Genomic DNA, 18,192 nt, shown 5'->3' with positions numbered 1-18,192 from the left:
TAAGATGGGCTAGTTTGAATGGTTTCAGTGGCCTCTGGGGCATAGGGGCTGTGCCTAGTTGTCTGGTACCTGGACCTGGGGTGACGAGGGCAGAATAGTGGCCTGAGTATGACAGCTCATAGAGGAGGGTGAAGGGTGTGTGATCTCTGGTTTACTATCTATCTCTAGGAATTGTCTAATTCGGGGAAAGGCAGCCCCTTCAGGATCACCAAGGTCCTAAATGTCAAAGCATCAACATACAGAAAATAAAAGACACTGTCAATATTCAGTGATTTTCACTCCTATCAGCAGAATATTGCAACTTCCTTTTCCCTGCATTATCACCAAACATCTGATATTATCAAGCTTATAGTATTTGTAATCCAACTGATGGGTAACAACAGTGTCTCTTGTTTTAATTGGCATACTACAATTAATTAATGATGTTGAGCACCTTTCATGTCCCTTTCTGGTTCTCCTCTCCAGTTTCTTCCCACTCCTCCATGGTCTTCTCCATTTGCTGACAAAAGTTACACTTTTCTGCATGACTTTGTAAGCCCTTCTTGATATAGTCTGAGTGCTTCTCAGAAGTTTTATCTCTTGGCATTTCCTAACTTGCATTCTAAATTCTAACCTTGGTCTCTGTCCCCACCCTTCCCTCCTGACCTTTGCATAAGCTGTTCCTTCTGCTTAGAAAACTCACTTTATGTCCTTTCCCCTTCATTTCTGCTATACACATACACAACTCCGCTACTCATATGACATGTGAGGTCACTTTTCCTGGACCCCTTTCCTGCCACCATCTCTATGTACTTTTCAGTCACAGCAATTACCCCATGACACTATAATTGCAGGTTTGTCTTCCAACTCTCACCATAGATTATAAACTCGTTAAAGGTAAGGACTGTGTTTTTGTTTTTGTATCCTCCATATCTGGCACAATGACTGCAATATGCTGGGTACACAGTAAGCGCACTTTGAATGGAAGGAAGAATGGATGGGAGTGTGATTGAATGAGCTTATTTATCCTGTTCCTTCTCCAGCCCCTGAAGTTTGTCTCCTTGCTGAGTGTGCAGTCTCTCCAAGGTAGAGGCAATGGATAAATCAGATACTTTGAAAATTCTAGATTTGCACTCAAACGCAGCATTTGGTACAATTCTAGACTCATGTTCTGGTATGTTCTGGGCTCATTAAAGGGTTTGTGACTGGTTTTGTGCATTTCTGGATGTGCAGGATTGAGGAAACCCAGAAGAGAAGAACAACTGGCTCCAGTTTGGTTTTCAGTGTCAGGAAGAGATTGGTGGGAATGATTTCTTTCCCTTTGAATATCAATTAAGAAAACTAAGTCACCATCTCTATCTTCACACAGAAAGTGCCATAGACTGCCAATTTCCCATGTCCCCTCCAATCCATTCTCTTATTTCTGGTCACCAGGCTGCCCCACAAAGAGCACATTTCTCAGCTTCCCTTGCTGCTAGGTATGACCATGTGACTAGGTTCTCAGTAATGCTATGAGAGAGAACTACTTTGTATAACTTCTTCCTCATTTGCCTGAAAGAAAACTGTTGCCTTAGACTTTTCTTCTCTTTCTCCCTGCACCGCACCCCCCTCAACAGCTTTCCTTTGGGCTAGACCCCAGACATGCCAGTAATCCAGCTTCAGTGATGCAAATGAAGATCTTACCTCAGGGGATAACAGAGTAATAAGAGAAGGAACCTAGGTCCCTGAATGACTCTGGAGCAGAGATGCCCCAGACATCTTACCATGCCCCTTACCTCAAAGGGCAAGAAATTTACATATATGAGAAATAAACTTCTATTTAAGTTCTACATTTGTGGAACACTTTGTTACAACTTAGCCCATACTGTAACCTACATTTTTCCTTTACCTCTTCCCACATTTATTATTCTGCTTAGCACTTAACACCATCTAACATATAAAATGTTTTCCTTCTTTTCTTCTCATCTGTCTTCCTTAACTAGAATAGTTACTGGAAGGCAGGATTTTTCAATTAGCAATAATCACCTCAGATAAACTTCACTGGCTGTGATACTGCTACTGCACAAAGCTGAAGGCAGGGGCTTTTGTCCTTGTTCACTGTTGCGTTCCCAGCACCCAGAAGAGTGTCCAGTTCATAGTAAGTACTCAACAAATATACAGCGAGTGAACCATTATTGGACACCAAAAATGAAATCATAATCCATGCCATGAGGAGAGAAGAGTGAACACAGGGAACTTCATGCATGGAGGGTAGAGAGAAGGCATGTCATCAGAGGAGGAGTGCCGTCTCTAAGAAAAAAGCCCCTGGTGCTCTCTTGTGTTTGGGAGGACTCTGAGCCTTTGCTTTAGTTCCTGTCCCCACTGGCATTGGTTCTGGAGTTGAGAGAGGAAGAGAGATAAAGTCATGTTTCCGTACCTGCCCCCAACTTAAGAGGAAGTAAACCATATTCTCTTCTACCTTCCATCTACTCTCATTTCCTCCCCCTTCTTGAGAAAAACATGTAACAAAATAAATTCAGGGTAATTTATTTTGTAAACTCCCTTAGGTAGAAGGTATTCAAAGAAATAGCTGTGGAATGGCAGAAAAACTTAGGAAGAAGTTGAACTGCCTTAACTTCAAGTCTGAGGCTTTCACTATTAGCTGGGTCATCTCCAAAAAATGGACTGACCTCTTTTGTCTTCACCATCCTCACCCATGATGAGTGTTTTTGTTTTATATTTTACACTTTATAAAATATATTGTATTTTTTGTTGTGAGATGTTACAGGCTCAACTGTGTCCCCCCCAAAATTCATAAAGTCCTAACCCCCATTACTTCAGAATATGAACATATTTGGAGACAGGGTCTTTAACGAGGCAATGAAGTTAGAAGGGGGTTGTCGGGGTGTTCCCTAATGGAGTATGACTGATGTCTTTATAGAAAGAGGAGACGAGGACACAGATACAGCATAGGAAAGACCACGTGATCACACAGGGAGAAGATGGTTGTCTACCAGCAATGTACAGGGACATCAGAAGGAACCAACCTGCTGGCACCTTGATCTTGAACCTCTAGCCTCCAGGACCATGAGAAAATAAATATCTGTTGTTTATGCCTCCCAGTCTGTGGTATTTTGTTATGGCTGCCCTACAAAAATAATACATGGGATAATGTATAAAACGATTAATAATAACATATGTAATCATAATAGCAATATGTTATGTGTGGTTGCCCTCCAAATGCTTGTCTTCTTCAGTTTAATTAATAGAAGCAAGTTGTTTAAAATACAGAAAGTGACAGTCCTGGCCTGTACTGGTGAGAACCACAGAGTAGGGCCCCTTTCTGAAAATAAACTGATTGTTGGGGGTGGATAGCCACTGAAAAACTGGGTCAGAGAAAGGCCACAGGCTGGCAAAAGTCTGGGAATTGTCGCACCGAAGGAAATGGCTAAGTGTGACCCAGAGAAGGGAAGACTCAAGGGAACATGAAGCCATCTTTAAAGCCATGAAATGCTCTCTTAAGAAAGAGGAATTCGATTTAGCTGCGTGGGCTCACAGGGGAGAGCCAGAATCAGTGGGTAAAGGTTTCAGGGGAGTAGATTTCAATGTAAGAAAGGTTTTTCTAAGAGACCTGTTGGCAAATATAAACAGGCTACCTTGATGAGTATTCAATGGGGGCTGAAAGACCACTTATTAGAACTGTCAGAGAGGAGACTCAAGCATAGATCCCACATTTGGATCAGATAAACTTGAATGTTCCTTTCAGTCCCAACATTCTCTGTAAAAATAGATTGTACTCCAGCCAAAGAACAGATTTCAACAGCACTTGGATATATCACTTGTGATTGTAAGAACATGTGCATGATCAACAAATATTTCTGATCATTGTGGATTTCGTGGATATTTAAAAAGACTTAGAAAATTTACTAAGAAATAAAATGGAATAAATATTCAAACTGTAGAGGACAGTCCCAGGATCTCAGGAAGGTGGAAGTTTCCCTACTAAGATTTTTGGGGTCCCGAAGTATAACCTGCAGCAGAACTGAACTTGTGCTGGTCAAAATCTTGTTTATTTTATGCAAAGGTGCCATCTCAATTTCACACACACATACACACCCCAAAATAATGGAACTTGACTTATCTACTAAAAGCTAATCTATCCTGAAAGAATTTGTTAAAATTACTCCGAGTAAGAGTTGACACAGTAAAAGCTGTAATTTCCCAACTACCATCGGTATGTGAGATGCTGGGAAAGTCGATAGAAGCAAGGGATGATTTGGTAGCTGTATCAGAAACATGGTTTTCATATCCACAAATTGCTACAGAATCATGGAGTGTCACTGGCTCTATAGTGCGGCCGGTGGACACCACCTCATTAGCTGACACCTCTTAATCACTGTGGCTGGAATGTGGGCTTCCCAATCTTGAAACCGACCGCGGGCGGTCAGAGCAGGCGGCGAGTGAGAGCTGCACCCGCTGCGGGCTGAGCTCGGATACCAGAATCGGCGCAGAGAGAGGGCACGACCAGGCGAACTCCGCTTGGGGCTGGGAGGGCAATCACCCCGACCCCCTTGGCTTCCTATCTACGACCCCGGAAGCCTCCCCTCCTCCAGATACCCAACCTTCTGCGTGTCACGGAGCACCCGCCACCCCCGCCTCCCGGCCCAGGGGAGCGTCTCCCAGGCCGAGGCTCCAAGGGGCCCGCGCGTCTCCAAGACCGGATAGGGGTCCTCACTCACAACGCCTGCGGCTGGCACAGGGAAAATACCAAGGGTGCTGAGGAGCGGGAGAGTGCCTCTCAGCTGCTTCAGGTCGTCCTTCCGGCTCCCGAGGACAGGCAGAGCCTCGGCGGAGGTGGGGGCGAGGAGGGATTAACGTGGGAAATTAAGAGACTTTAGCAATTGGCGATGTTCAAGTTAACCGGGTCTGCGGCGAGCGTTCTGGGGTGCGGAGCAGCCGGCCGCGCACTCGCCCCTGGTCTGGAGCCACCACCGCGGCGGCAGTTCTAGGGCGGAGCGCTCTCCCGCACCGGGCCGCGCCGCGGGCTGGGGGCACGGGAGGCCGCGCGGAGGCCGGGGCGGGCACTGGGGCAGGCGCGCAGCCCGGGCTTGGGCCGCAGTCCAGCGCCGGGGAAGGGGCGACTGAGCTGCGTGCGTGTGCGAGAGCGGCCGCCGGCGCCTCGCGCCCAGACAGGTGCAGGCGCGCGGGCTTCCCATTGGTCGCGGCGGCGGCGGCGGGACCCGTCCCCGTCCCCGCCCTCGCCAGTCCCCGGCCCAGCCGCGGCGCCGGCTGGGTTGGCAGAGGCGCGGGCTCGCGCGCCCGCGCGCCCGCGCGCCCCTCGCCCCGTCCCCGCCCCCCCACCTCGCCCCGTCCCCGCCCCCTCCCTCTCTCCGCGTCGCCGCCGCCGCGCGCTCGCAAGTTCAGGTATCGGGCGCGCGGGCGCCTCCGCGGGGGCGCGCGGCCGGGCTCCCGTCCTCCCCCCGCACCCGCCCGCTCGGGGGCGCCTGGGGAGGGAGCGCGCGGGCGGGGGAGCTGGAGCCGGGCGCCGCCACCGAAGCTTCCGTCTCGCTCGCTCGCGCAGCGGCGGCAGCAGAGGTCGCGCACAGATGCGGGTTAGACTGGCGGGGGGAGGAGGCGGAGGAGGGAAGGAAGCTGCATGCATGAGACCCACAGGTAAGACCGACAGCCCCGGAAGGGGCTTCCTACCCGGGGAGGCGTGCGCAGCCCGGGGAGGGGGAGTTGGTGCCTGGTGCTGCTCCCCAAGGGAAAATTTTTTTTTTTTTTTTTTTTTTTTTGACAGCGCAGAGAAATCTCACTGGGGACTGGGGCAGTAGGATCTATCCCAATCCTGAGGAAACCCAGAGAAGTAGCTTGGGGAGACGGTGCCACATTGTGAGATTCCCAGACAGAAATGTATAGGCCCAGGGAAAAGTGTCTTCTCGGCCCCGAGACGTGGGGAGGCTTTAGACTTTCCCGTGGTGGGCACAGCCGCTGAATCCCGGGGACCGGCGTGGAGCCACTGTGCGCTACCCTCTGCCCTCCCTCCTGTCCTCCATTCCCCAGCACGCGCAGCATCCCACGGCGGCTGTTACTCAGTGCACCCCGCTCGGGGGAAGGCGGGGGACCTCGCCGTGGGAAAGGGGGCGGGGGCCGCGCGGGGGAGGAACCGGGATGGAGCCTGGGAAGCCGAGGCGCCGGGTCCCAGAGCGGAGGAGGGGAAGCGTGGCCCCCAAGCCCGGGCAGTCTGGCTTATTGTGGTGTTCCGCTTCTGGTTGCAGACTCTTGCAAGCTGGATGCCCTCTGTGGATGAAAGATGTATCATGGAATGAACCCGAGCAATGGAGATGGATTTCTAGAGCAGCAGCAGCAGCAGCAACCTCAGTCCCCTCAGAGACTCTTGGCTGTGATCCTGTGGTTTCAGCTGGCGCTGTGCTTCGGCCCTGCACAGCTCACGGGTGGTGAGTGACCCCGTTGTGGCGGGAGGGCCCGGGGATGGCCCAGAGGGGAGAGACAGCCTAGCTGCCGGGACAGCCCTGCACCCCTCCCCCATACACCCAGACTTCAGGAGGACCTGACGACGCGAGGGTGCCTGTGTCCCAGCCTATGGCCGCCCTTCTCTAAAACCCCTGGAGTTCCCTGAAAATTCCCCTGTGGAGCCCGCACAGATTTACACACCCACATTCTGTCTGGAGCTTCCCACCAGCCTCGGGGCCTGGCTTCTCACAAGGAAAGACAATAAAGCCTGGCCCATTATTCCTACTTTGGCCAAGAAAAAGAGGGGCGGGCGAGAAGTGATGTATTTGTGGACTTCTGACCCTTGCCAATGTCTTCAGCAGACAGGACAGATTTCAGCCTCTGGATTTAAGCAAGAGTTGTAAGAACCACCTTTGAGAACGTGAAGGGTCTGGAAACGTGGTCAGACTGGCTGAGGGGCAGGTTTATTTGAAAGTTAACTTTCCCTTTCCCTGTGTGTGCAGCCTGTCTGTGTATGCTGGGCCTGGGCAGGGGGTGCAGAGATATTCTTTCAGCTGTGTTTCTGACGGATTGCTTTGCTCATTGAGGTCTGATATAGGGGAATAAAGTCAGTTGCTCTTCTATGAAGTTAGCTGAAATAAAATGGATAGCCTCAGCCTCCGTGGGCGGCTAATCTATAACATATTTGGTTCTGGGGGAGGGGGATCTTTTGGTTGTGATAGAAGAAGACAGATGGAGTTCCTGTCTGAATTTCAGAGCCTAGTCTCCCAGCCTCCACTATTCATTGCCGTCCATCATTCCTGTCCATTGCAAACGTTCTCGAGCTTGCTGATGTGGACATTGAGGAGCTGAAATACTGTTAATATATAAATAAATTATAATTGGTTGAAAAGCAAGTATTGATTGATATAAATAAACCATTTTAGCGTTTTAAAATATTGCTGTTTCAGAGAATTCGAAGGTGAAAATGGAAAAAAAAAAGAGTGAAAATTAGCAGAAGTGGAGGAGAGATGTACCAAGTTGGGCTTTAACACAGAGCAATCAATAACCCGGCATTCCACTTAGACATCTGAAAGATGACCAGAGCATAAAGTGTTTATTGCAATGTGCATATCTATCAAAATTAGTGCGAAAACACTTGCTTTGGGCGGACAGTAGTTTTTATTTTTAGGAAGGAATAACTTTTTGGGTGCTTGTATTTTTTATAGAGATTTCTCTGAGGCACGCTTCCTCTTCATGGAGGAAAAGGTGAAGCGTGAGGCCAGGCCAGCACCTGTGTGGCCTTGCCAGGGCTCAGGACACAGCCTGTGATCTGCCGCTGACACCGGCTTTGCTTCACAGGCAAGTGGGAATAGACGGGCAGAACAGTATTGGGCGCATCTGGATCATTTCCTGCCCTCCTCTCTTCTCTGGCCCCCCATTCTCTCAAACCAGGTCGACGTGATTTTCCATCTTGGTCCATTTCTCCCATGTAGATGACAGACTAGTTAATCAAGGTTCATTTACATTTGTCTTGACTGTTGTTATTGGATGGCTGACATCTGAGCACAGCCGAGATTTGTTTTGTGCTCTTGGTTCTGCTTGTTCATGTTTACAGAGCGTCCTCCTCAGTGTTTCAGAGCTCGATGTACATCATGGCCACCTCAGTCTTGTGGCAGTCACCTGTAAGGTTCCTATGGCATGTCTTCTTCCCCTGCCTTCCCAGGGGGGGATCATGCCAAGCAGAAATATTCAGAGCCTTGGTGAAGAGGATGAAAGTAAGCGTTGCCTGTCACCTGTCAGTCTCAGAGCTCTTTCTTTTTAGGTGCTTATATGCTGCAGAAAGCTAGCCATCAGCTTTTCACCTTGAACTCCTTCAGGCTGAGAGTGTGATTTCTGAAAGAATATTTATCACTTCACAGTTCCTCTATGAATAAACAGTTTGTGCAGGCAAGGGTGGTGGGGGGTGTCCTGTGGAGTTCACTATACAGAGATTTTCTTTCTTAGGAAAGAAACTCACATGGAGGCTCTGGTAAGGCAATAAAAGCAAATTCACCTTAGCTCTAGACCCGTGCTTCTAAAACTAATGTGCATACACATCACCTGGGATCTTGTTAAAAAGGCAGATTCTGATTCATTTGGTCTGGAATGGGGCCTGAGATGCTGCATTTCTAATAAGCTCCCAGGTGAAGCAGTTACCACTGATCCAGGAACCAAACTTTGATTAGCAATGCTTGAGACCAAGGCACTCCTTAAAATAAGTTGCTTCTACTCCAGACTTTCTGCCATCATTCTCAATTACTAAATGCAAATGGCCTGTGAGGGGCAGAAGTCTCACCTGATGTCTAATCTTCAGGTGATACACAGAGCTTAAAATCAGCCCTCAGAGTGCTTTTTTTTTTTTTTTTTTTTTTTTTTTTTTTTTGCGGTTATCCACAAAAAGGTGTCTATTTAATAGACATTTTTCTGAAATGTGGATTTTTATTTTTGATTGCTTTCAATGGAAAAGGAACACCACAATGGCAAGGTATCATCATCTCAGCTGGGAGAAAAAAAGGCGTGTCCTCGATATGAGTATTAAAGTAAAAGCCTGGCCGGGCGCGGTGGCTCAAGCCTGTAATCCCAGCACTTTGGGAAGCCGAGGCGGGTGGATCACGAGGTCAAGAGATCGAGACCATCCTGGTCAACATGGTGAAACCCTGTCTCTACTAAAAATACTAAAAATTAGCTGGGCATGGTGGCGCGTGCCTGTAATCCCAGCTACTCAGGACGCTGAGGCAGGAGAATTGCCTGAACCCAGGAGGCGGAGGTTGCGGTGAGCCGAGATCGCGCCATTGCACTCCTGCCTGGGCAACAAGAGCGAAACTCAGTCTCAAAAAAATAAATAAAATAAAATAAATAAATAAATAAATAAATAAAGTAAAAGCCTGAACTAGAAAGGCAGAAATTGAGAAAATGATTAGACAAACAAAAGTAGGAACAAGAACTCCATCAAAAAAATGAAATGCTTTGTCTTAGAAAGCCAGAGCTCCAATTCAGTCCTTTGAACCCTAGGAAAGCTTTTATGAGCCAGACTTGTCCTGAGGTGATGTTTGGGTGGCTCTCTCCAGTTTGTCTTTTGTCATGAAGGAAGAGGGCCCTCATTTGGGGCTACTGAGACCAAATGCTGTGTGACAACTAGCATCAGGTTGGTGGGGAGATACAGGACCATGCATGTGTGGAATCTGTATGGAGCATGGCTTCAGCTGTTTCTTTCCTTTCTGCTCCAGCACACTTGACCAGAGACCTGCTGGGCTTTGAGGGATGCCCAGAGTGTCCCCCACCCCCAGGCTTCAAGGAAGAGAGCCAAGAGTTTGCTCAACAAGCAACTCCTTTAAGGTGAATTCTTTAGCACATTTCTGTATTAGAAATAACTCATACCAGGCTCTGCCACTTGATAGCTTTGGGGTCTTGGGCCTTGGGAGCCTCAGCTTCCTCATCTATAAAATGAGGATGATGGTGTCTTAATTTACGGGCTTCGTGTGAAGGATGGAAATCATGTAGGCACTTAGTAAATGTAAGTAGTAGTAGGGAGGAGGGGGCTAAGACAGTGTCATAATTTTGGAGACCTTTCATTCAATAAACATTGAGTGCCTATCCCCTGCCCTGAGCCATGCACTGTTGCATACATGTGATTTTTACCTACAACTCTCTCTTACTTTCATTTTTTTCCCCAGTGAGCACATTTTCTCCAATTTCTCTTTATCCCCAGCTTTTAAATCGCCATAGCCTCTTTCATATGTCCCTAGTCAGTAAGTTCTTCCCTTACCTGGGCTCCCATTACACTAGCTATAACCTTCTGTCATAATATTGTCTCATTTACTAGACCACAAGCCCACTGAGGCAAGAACCCTGACTTTATTCATTTTTGTGTCTCAGGTACCCAGCACAACATCTGACACACAGTAGATGTTCAGCTAATTTTGATTGAGAGCAAGAAAAAAAAAATTCCCATATTACTGCCACACCATTTAGAAAATAATTACTATTGAGTGTGTTACTTTATATAAAACTGCAAAAGTTTCATAATAGCTGGGGCTACATCCAATTAATGGTAGTCTGTGAGGTTGGGAAAAAATCCGGAAAGGCTCTAGAGAAGAGGTAGCACTTAGGGCAGGATGGTGGGGAGGGAGGGTGCATCTCAGGTAGAGGGATAGCTTGTGCAAAGGTGTGGAAGTGGTTACATGACTGGACTCTTCAGGGAGCAGAAAATGGTCTGTATAATCTAGAATATAGTATACTTACAAGGCATCAGTAGGGTAGAAGGAAAAATAGGTTAGAACCTTATCGTAAAAGTCCTAGAAGCCCCAGTGAGGGTTCTGAAAGTCGCACAGCAGGCAGTGGGGAACCCACAGAAGGGTTGAGAGCAGGAGCAAAGAATCATCTGAGCTTGGCTCTTCCTTACTCTGTTTCAAGGTCTCTGACTCAGGTAAACCCCCAGTCTAACTGCCCTCTCTGTACCCAAGATATGGTCTTAGTGTAGCTGAATTAAGCTCCTGGAAGTCTCATTTGGTTCATGTTGCTGTAGTGTTGTGCTGTGTGCCAGCAGGTAGAAACAGATGCTTTCTGACTGACTTACTGATTTGTAGATGTCAATGCCCTTGGTTTTATTGAGAAACCTTTTCTTACGTGATAGAGTGAAAGCTTTTGATTCAGTGCTACATCTAAAATTCATAATTTCAAACTGCACTTAATCTGTACACAAAGTCCCATCTCCTCAAACTCTAACGTATGTTTCTTCAGCAAAAGGCTACCATAATTTAAGCATCATGGAAACTCTTTTCATTTATCCAGTGGGTGAAATGTGAAAGTTTTTGGAGGCAGAAGGATTTCATATACAAAGTAGCAAATCTCTCATCTCAGGCCCGAAGAGGCAAGTCAGAGAATCAGTGGTTCTCTAATTTTTGGATGTAATGAAGAATGCAGGTGAAGATCTCTCTCCAATAAATTCTTGTTAGATACATGAAGAAAAGCACCTAAATTATTCTGTTCCTGGTGTCAGAGACATATTTCCAAAGCTTGCAAAAGACCTAATGGCTTGCCTTTAGATAGGAAGCTCTGGTATAAACAAGAGCTCTGCGTTCTTTATAGGATGGACAGACCTTGAAGTTCAACCTCTGTCCTTAAATTGCCACCTGGCTTTGGTCAAGTGGTGTGACTTCCCCTTGACTCAGTTCCTTTCATAGCACTAATATTTGATTCTGTGATTACAGGAATTTGATGGATTCTAAAATCTGGGTAAAGACGGCTCTCTTTTTCCCACCCATCCATCCATCTTCTTCCAGTGTCTCTTGTACACCCTGGGGGTACACAGATAAGGGGACACAGTCCTTGCTTCTGAGAAAACATACAAGTAAGGGTTGGTGTCTTCTCAAAAGTTTAAAAGCAAAAAGCATGCACAAAATTAGTTTTTTCCACACATATCTTAAATCTGATTTAAAATTTAGTGTTAGTTATTTTAGTGTTATTTATCGATTCTGATGAGAAAGATGATTTTGCAGACTGCTCCTCTTTATCCTTGCCCTGGTTTGAAAGCTCATCTGCTGTTTGACAATTGAAATAACCACACATAGTAACAGTATGTCTAAGTAGATCATTGGGATCATTGCCTCTGACTTGAGTGAAAGAAAGGGGCAAAAGGATAGGCTTTCAAATTTGTATACAAATATGGTCCCACTTCACAGAAACCAATCATAGTATCTAGGACTGATTCATAGATGTATATTCTTATGTATTTTATTGATTCATTGGTCCATTCTTAGAAGAATGAGCTGTTCAGCTATTGTTAACCATGGAAGATTGGGAAAAAGGACAAAATTTTAAATTGGCCAGCATCTGGGTGATTGATACAAGTTTCCAAATTGCTAATAATCCTTCAATAATAGTTAAAAAGTACTTATCATGTACCAAATCAGTTTTTCACACTTTGTATATAGTAACTCATTTAATCCCTCACAGCTGTATGAAATAGATACTATTATTTATCCTTATTTTATAGAAGAAGAAAAGAAGGCGTGGAAAGATTAAGCAACTTGTCCAAGGTCACCTGGCTTGCAAGTGGGGCATGGTGACCCAGATTATCCTTTTAATGGTAATCTTTCTTTCAGCAAGCCAGGGCTTGAAATCCCAGTCCCTAAATACATTTTTTCTTTGTATTGTATTTGACTCAAGATTTTTCTATAAGCTGCAGTTACCAAATATTTTGAAACACCCCTTGCCCTAATAGAAGGGAACTCTCTTGTGGTGTGAGCAAAAAGCAGAAAACATACAAACAAATCAACAACAACAACAAAATCCCACAACCCAAGGCAAAGTGAGGTCCACAGTACCTGAACCTTTGGCTCTGAATGGTGAATGGTAAGAGGACAGAAACCCATGTGCCTGTCCTTTTGTGGCTGTTGGAGGAAGGTAGTCAGAATGGGTCTGTCTGACTCTTACCTGCTCTGCCAAGGGTGAGTAAACAAATGGCTGGTTTCTGGGGCCTTCTGCTAGTGACTGTCACTGCCATCACCATTCCCTTCTGAGGGTTCTCTGAGCTCTGTTGCCCTCTTAGTGAGAACCTTCCTGAGAATGGTTCTTTTTCATGTAATTTGGACAAGCACTTAACAAGTATACAGTTTGCAAGATGTTTCTACCTGTATTACCACCTTTAATTTTCTTAACAACCTAGTAAGATGAGGAAGAGATTTTGAGTATTTCTCTCTCTCTTTTTTTTGCTTTCTGCCTTTTGTTGTTGTTTTTAAATTTCAAGAGACGTCCTCAGTGAGGTTGTTGTTCCAGGGATCCAGAAATATCAGACAAAGCCAGATTAGGAGTAATAGCTTCTATTGGTCAAGACGTTCCTCTTTGTCATTTTGGTCCAGACTTTAAACTTATCTTCTCAGCTGTAAGATGTAGATGATAATCTAGTTAGTATATGTCAAAAGGTAAACGAAAAACAAAATCTGGCCAGGCGCAGTGTCTCATGCCTGTAATACCAGCGCTTTGGGAGGCTGAAGTTGGAGAGTCACTTGAGCCCAAGAATTTGAGGCTACGGTAAGCTATGATTGTGCCTCTGTACTCCAGCCTGAGCAACAGAGCAAGACCCTGTCACTGCAAAAAAAAGAAAAAGAAAAATCTAAGGATTGTGAGTGTGTGTAAAAATTCCCCCCAAAAGGTTAAATTTGGGCTGGATGTAGTGGCTCATGCTGTAAGTGCAACACTTTGGGAGGCTGAGTTGGGTGGATCACAAGGTCAGGAGTTCAAGACCAGTCTGGCCAAGATGGTAAAACTCCATCTTTACTAAAAATACAAAAATTACCCAATTATGGTAGTAATCCCAGCTACTCGAGAGGCTGAGGCAGGGAATTGCTTGAACCTGGGAGGTAGAGGTTGCAGTGAGCTGAGATCATGCCACTACCCTTCAGCTTGGGTGACAGAGCAAGACTCCATCTCAAAAAAAAAAAAAAAAAGTTAAATTTGAGGTAAAAATAACATGATAGTTCATGAGATCTGAGGGTCATGCATTCAGAAAGCCATGTTTGATGGTATGAGCTTAAGATAGTGTGTTTTAAGAAAGAATTTGCCCCAATATTTCCTCTTCTCTCAGAAGAAGAATGCTGTACTACCCTAAGAGAAAAGAAACTGTTCACTCTAGAAGAAAAACAAATAGACATAATTAAGTGAGTTGCTCAAATAGCTTCTTAGTTGTGAGTATTATAATTGCTTTCTTAATATTAAACAAAGTAAACTGGGAACATCGGAGAAGTCAAACAAAATAATTCTTGACATGATTTGGAAAGGACAGTAAACTTGGGAGTGCCGTTACAGGTGAACCTCCCCTGTGGAACAGAGCCATGTGCAGGCCCCAGCAGGTCAGGCCAACAGGCAGACAGATGCATCACCCTTTCTGTGTGTGCACCCAGTCTCCAGGAGTGGATTTGGGTTCTTAGGAATGAGAGGAATTGCAGAACTGGATAAACCTGATCAGTGATCATTTCGTCATCATCCCAATCCATTGAGCATTTCAAGAGAGGATGAGTAAGGGTGACGTTCTTTGAAAATGAAGGTGTAACTTGGTTATCTCATATTTTGTTTGAAATTTGTGACTTTTATCTTCCAGAATTACCAGCTTAGAAGTGGAGATGAGCAAGGAGGGTCACTCATGCTTTATATTCCTTTTTTCTCAGAGTGGCAAAATATAAAAAGACCTTATTTTTTGGGTCTGATTGTATTTATGGAAGACATAGTGGTTGAGTTGGGTAAGTCAGTAAGAGGGAGATTCTTTTTAAGAAAGAAAGAAAATGGACCCAGTGTGGTGGCTCATGCCTGTAATCCCAGCACTTTGGGAGGCCTAGGCAGGTGGGTTACTTGAGAGCAGCCTGGCCAACATGGCAAAACTCTTGTCTTTACTAAAAGTACAAAAATTAGCCAGGCATGGTGCCACACTCCTGTAATCCCAGCTACCCGGGAAGCTGAAACAGGAGAATCGCTTGAACCCAGGAGGTGGAGGTTACAGCGAGCCAAGATTGTGCCACTGTACTTCAGCCTGGGTGACAGAGTGGTACATCGTCTGAAAAAAAAAAAATTGGCCAGTTGTGGTGGTGGCGGCTTCTGTAGACCCAGTTACTCAGGAGGCAGAAATGCAGTGAGCTGAAATCGAGCCACTGCCTTCCAGCCTAGGAGACAAAGCAAGACCTTGTCTCAAAAAAAAAAAAAAAAAAAAAAAAAAAGAAAGAAAGATAGAAAATGTATTCTTATGCATTATCTGCATAAGAATATTGTGGATTCTTTGACGTCTTCATGTACACAGCACTGTTCCTATTCTAAATAGTTGCAAATTCAGATTCTCAGTATATAGAAGAATCCTTCAGACTTTCCTAAACACTTAAACCCAAAAGATCCTGATTTTCTCCAGGTGAGAAACAATAGGATCTGCTTGTTTTGTAAAAAATTTAATAGGTTTAGAGTTAATCTCGTGAGAGGCTCTCAACCGTCCTTTTAAGCTACCACTGTTAACCAACTCTGAGTCTCAATGTTAGAATCTAACCCAAAGATGCATTTTCAGTTAATGTTTTGTGTGTGTCGGGGGGTCTCATCTGTACATTTTGGTTATAGCATGACAGCATGTACTAAGTGTCTGACGAAGGCTACCTCAGTGTTTAAATTATACAAAATGGGGGGTGTAATCTCTTAGAAATTTACAGTTCCTCTGATTTAGACCAATATGGTTCTGGATTGCTCTGTGACCTTTAAAAGACTTGCCCAGGTTTTTCCCTTTGGATTGTAAATAGTGGACTGGGCTTTTTCTATCATCCTTCTGTTCACACCATTGCTTTGTAGGTGGGAGGTGCTCATTCTGTGTTTTTTTTTTTTTTTTTTTGGAGGCAGAGTCTCATTCTGTTGCCCAGGCTGGAGTGCAATGGTGCAATCTCGGTTCACTGCAACCTCCACCTCCTGGGTTCAAGCGATTCTCCTTCCTCATCCTCCCTAGTAGATGGGATTACAGGTGTGTGCCACCACACCTGGCTAATTTTTTAAATTTTGGGTAGAGACAGGGTTACATCATGTTGGTTAGGCTGAACTCTTGACCTCAAGTGATCTGCCCGCCTTGGCCTCTCAAAGTGCTGGGATTACAGGTGTGATAATTTGCTTTTAATAATGACTTGATTTAAGTTTTTTGGGGGGCAAAGACTTGGAGAAGTATAGGGTCTTGTAGAAAACACATAGGGCCAGTTTTCCATGCAACTGTCACCAACTGGCTGAGTGACCGTAAACTAATTACTGCCTCAGTCTTATTATCTGTGAAAAGGCAACAATACTTGGACCATCTGCTGTCCATGGTTGTGAGAATCAGGGGCATCACTGAGGGAAGTATCATAACTATTTGAGGTACCAATATCGCCACCAACAAACTGGTAATGCATTTGAACTACATTCACTGTGCTGGAGTTAGCCATACTGAGAGCTTCCTTCGTCCCGAAGGGGTATAGCATAACAAATGCATCACAATACCCAGTGGCACAGGCCAAGATAGACATGTGGAATAAATGAAGTGATCGTTGGCCTCAATAGTCCCATGGAACTAACTGTCATGATTTGGCATGATAGGTCCTATAGTGGAGGTTTATTTCAGAGACTTGGGAGAGGGAGGAGTAGGGAAAGGCTTACCAAAGAATGTGGCATTTGAGCTAAGCTTTGAACAATAAAATAGTTTTCCAGGCAGAGAAGGTGTCAGAGGTGATATTTTTCAGGAGAGAGGACTGGGAAAGCAGAGACTTGAATGATAAAGAATATGTAGTGAAGATAAGGAATAGCTTTAGGCAGCCTTAGTAAAGGGCCAATAGCTTGAGAAGAGAAGAGGCCAGAAAGGCAGGTTGGCCTCACATGCCCAGCTAACTGGAATGCTTAGGAATTTGAACTTTATACAGTAGCAGCTGGAAGCCTACAAGGTACGTATTCAGGGGCATGGAGTGATCTGATCTTTGTTTCAGAAAATAATGCTTTAACAATATGGGAGCAGAAGAGAAGTAGAGAGACCTTTGGTCATTGAGTGCTTATTGTGCACGTGTTAGTGAACAGGTGGAGGATACACTTGGGGAACAAAGCAAAGCGCTGCCCTCAGGAAATTTATATTCTAGTGTGGGCTACTTAGGAGACTCTTGCACTGACTCAGAAGGGACGTGATGAGAGCTTTCATGGACGAACAATAAATGTAAGTAAAAGATGCAGAGAGGGAAAATTCATGGAGGCCAGACTGCTGGCTGGACATGGGGATGGAGGAGGAGGAGGAATTAGCAGAGCTCCAGCAGTGGTCATTCGGAGGGAAAGCTAATGAGTTCATTCTGGATGAGGAAGCTTGGGTCACCTGCAGGACATCCACTTGGGCACCCTCTGCCTATCAGGCAGTTGAAAACTCAGTTTGACACTCAGGAGAGAGATGCAGGCTGGCCATGAAAATTTGTTATCTACATTGAGAGGGTCGCTAGAACTGCAGGAGGAGCTGAATTTCCCAGGAAGCAAGGGCAGAATGAGCAAATAGAGTTTCAGCATGAAGCCCAGGGGACATTCACATTTTAAATGTCAAGAGAAGCCAGTAGGGAGGCTGAGGAGTTATGCTGACTGTCAGCATTGGTCATAATAAGAATTTTAGAGAAACAAACAACAGTTTATTCTGGCAACTGATTGCCCCTCTTATTTGGAGGCAGGAGACTTGTTTGTATACTACTAGGTTAATGTTTAAGTACTTAATCTGAATTCTAGATGCCCATATCAACTGGACAGAGCTGGCAGAGCCAGAAGGAAGGAAGCCTATGATTACGAGATGGAGAATCCACATAAGAGATATCCGAGGCTCAGCTGCAGAAGAGTCAGAACGTTTTCTTTTCTTTTTTTTTTTTAAATATTTTATTGCATTTTAGGTTTAGGGGTACATGTGAAGAACATGTAGGATTGTTGCATAGGTACACACATGGCAGTGTGCTTTGCTGCCTTCCTCCCCATCACCTATATCTGGCATTTCTCCCCATGTTATCCCTGTCCAACTCCCCACCCCCCGCTGTCCCTCCCCTAGTTCCCCCCGACAGACCCCAGTGTGTGATGCTCCCCTCCCTGTGTCCATGTGTTCTCATTGTTCAACACCCGCCTATGAGTGAGAACATGCGGTGTTTGATTTTCTGTTCTTGTGTCAGTTTGCTGAGATGGTTTCCAGGTTCATCCATGTCCCTACAAAGGACATGAACTCATCGTTTTTTATGGCCGCAT

At 45.5% G+C, this 18,192-nt stretch overlaps 1 protein-coding gene and 1 non-coding gene across 6 annotated transcripts in view; one reads left to right on the top strand and one right to left on the bottom strand.

Annotated features, from left to right (window-relative positions):
* Positions 1 to 1,911: 1,911 nt before the first annotated feature.
* Positions 1,912 to 2,049, bottom strand: LOC120361604 (U4 spliceosomal RNA). Its single transcript, XR_005577773.1, has one exon. It is a non-coding gene; the product is annotated as a U4 spliceosomal RNA (small nuclear RNA).
* A 3,320-nt stretch (positions 2,050 to 5,369) lies between these two features.
* The window catches only part of SUSD4 (sushi domain containing 4), a 138,883-nt gene continuing 126,060 nt past the window's right edge, over positions 5,370 to 18,192 (top strand). For 2 of the 5 annotated variants that reach the window (XM_074385240.1, XM_010340912.3), the window contains exons 1-2: positions 5,759 to 5,850; positions 6,237 to 6,416. In XM_074385240.1, coding sequence (XP_074241341.1) covers positions 6,272 to 6,416 — 145 coding nt within the window. In that variant the 5' untranslated portion in view covers positions 5,759 to 5,850; positions 6,237 to 6,271. Of the gene's footprint in view, positions 5,632 to 5,758; positions 5,851 to 6,236; positions 6,417 to 18,192 lie in introns of those variants that run through there. The other 3 variants (XM_074385241.1, XM_039463471.2, XM_039463472.2) reach the window with 3 other exon arrangements.

The sequence above is a fragment of the Saimiri boliviensis genome, chromosome 14 (genome assembly GCF_048565385.1).
Source record: "Saimiri boliviensis isolate mSaiBol1 chromosome 14, mSaiBol1.pri, whole genome shotgun sequence".
NCBI classification, from domain to species: Eukaryota; Metazoa; Chordata; class Mammalia; order Primates; family Cebidae; genus Saimiri; species Saimiri boliviensis.
The sequence above is the reverse complement of the archived record's forward strand: the minus strand, read 5'-3'. Positions and strand labels throughout refer to the sequence as shown.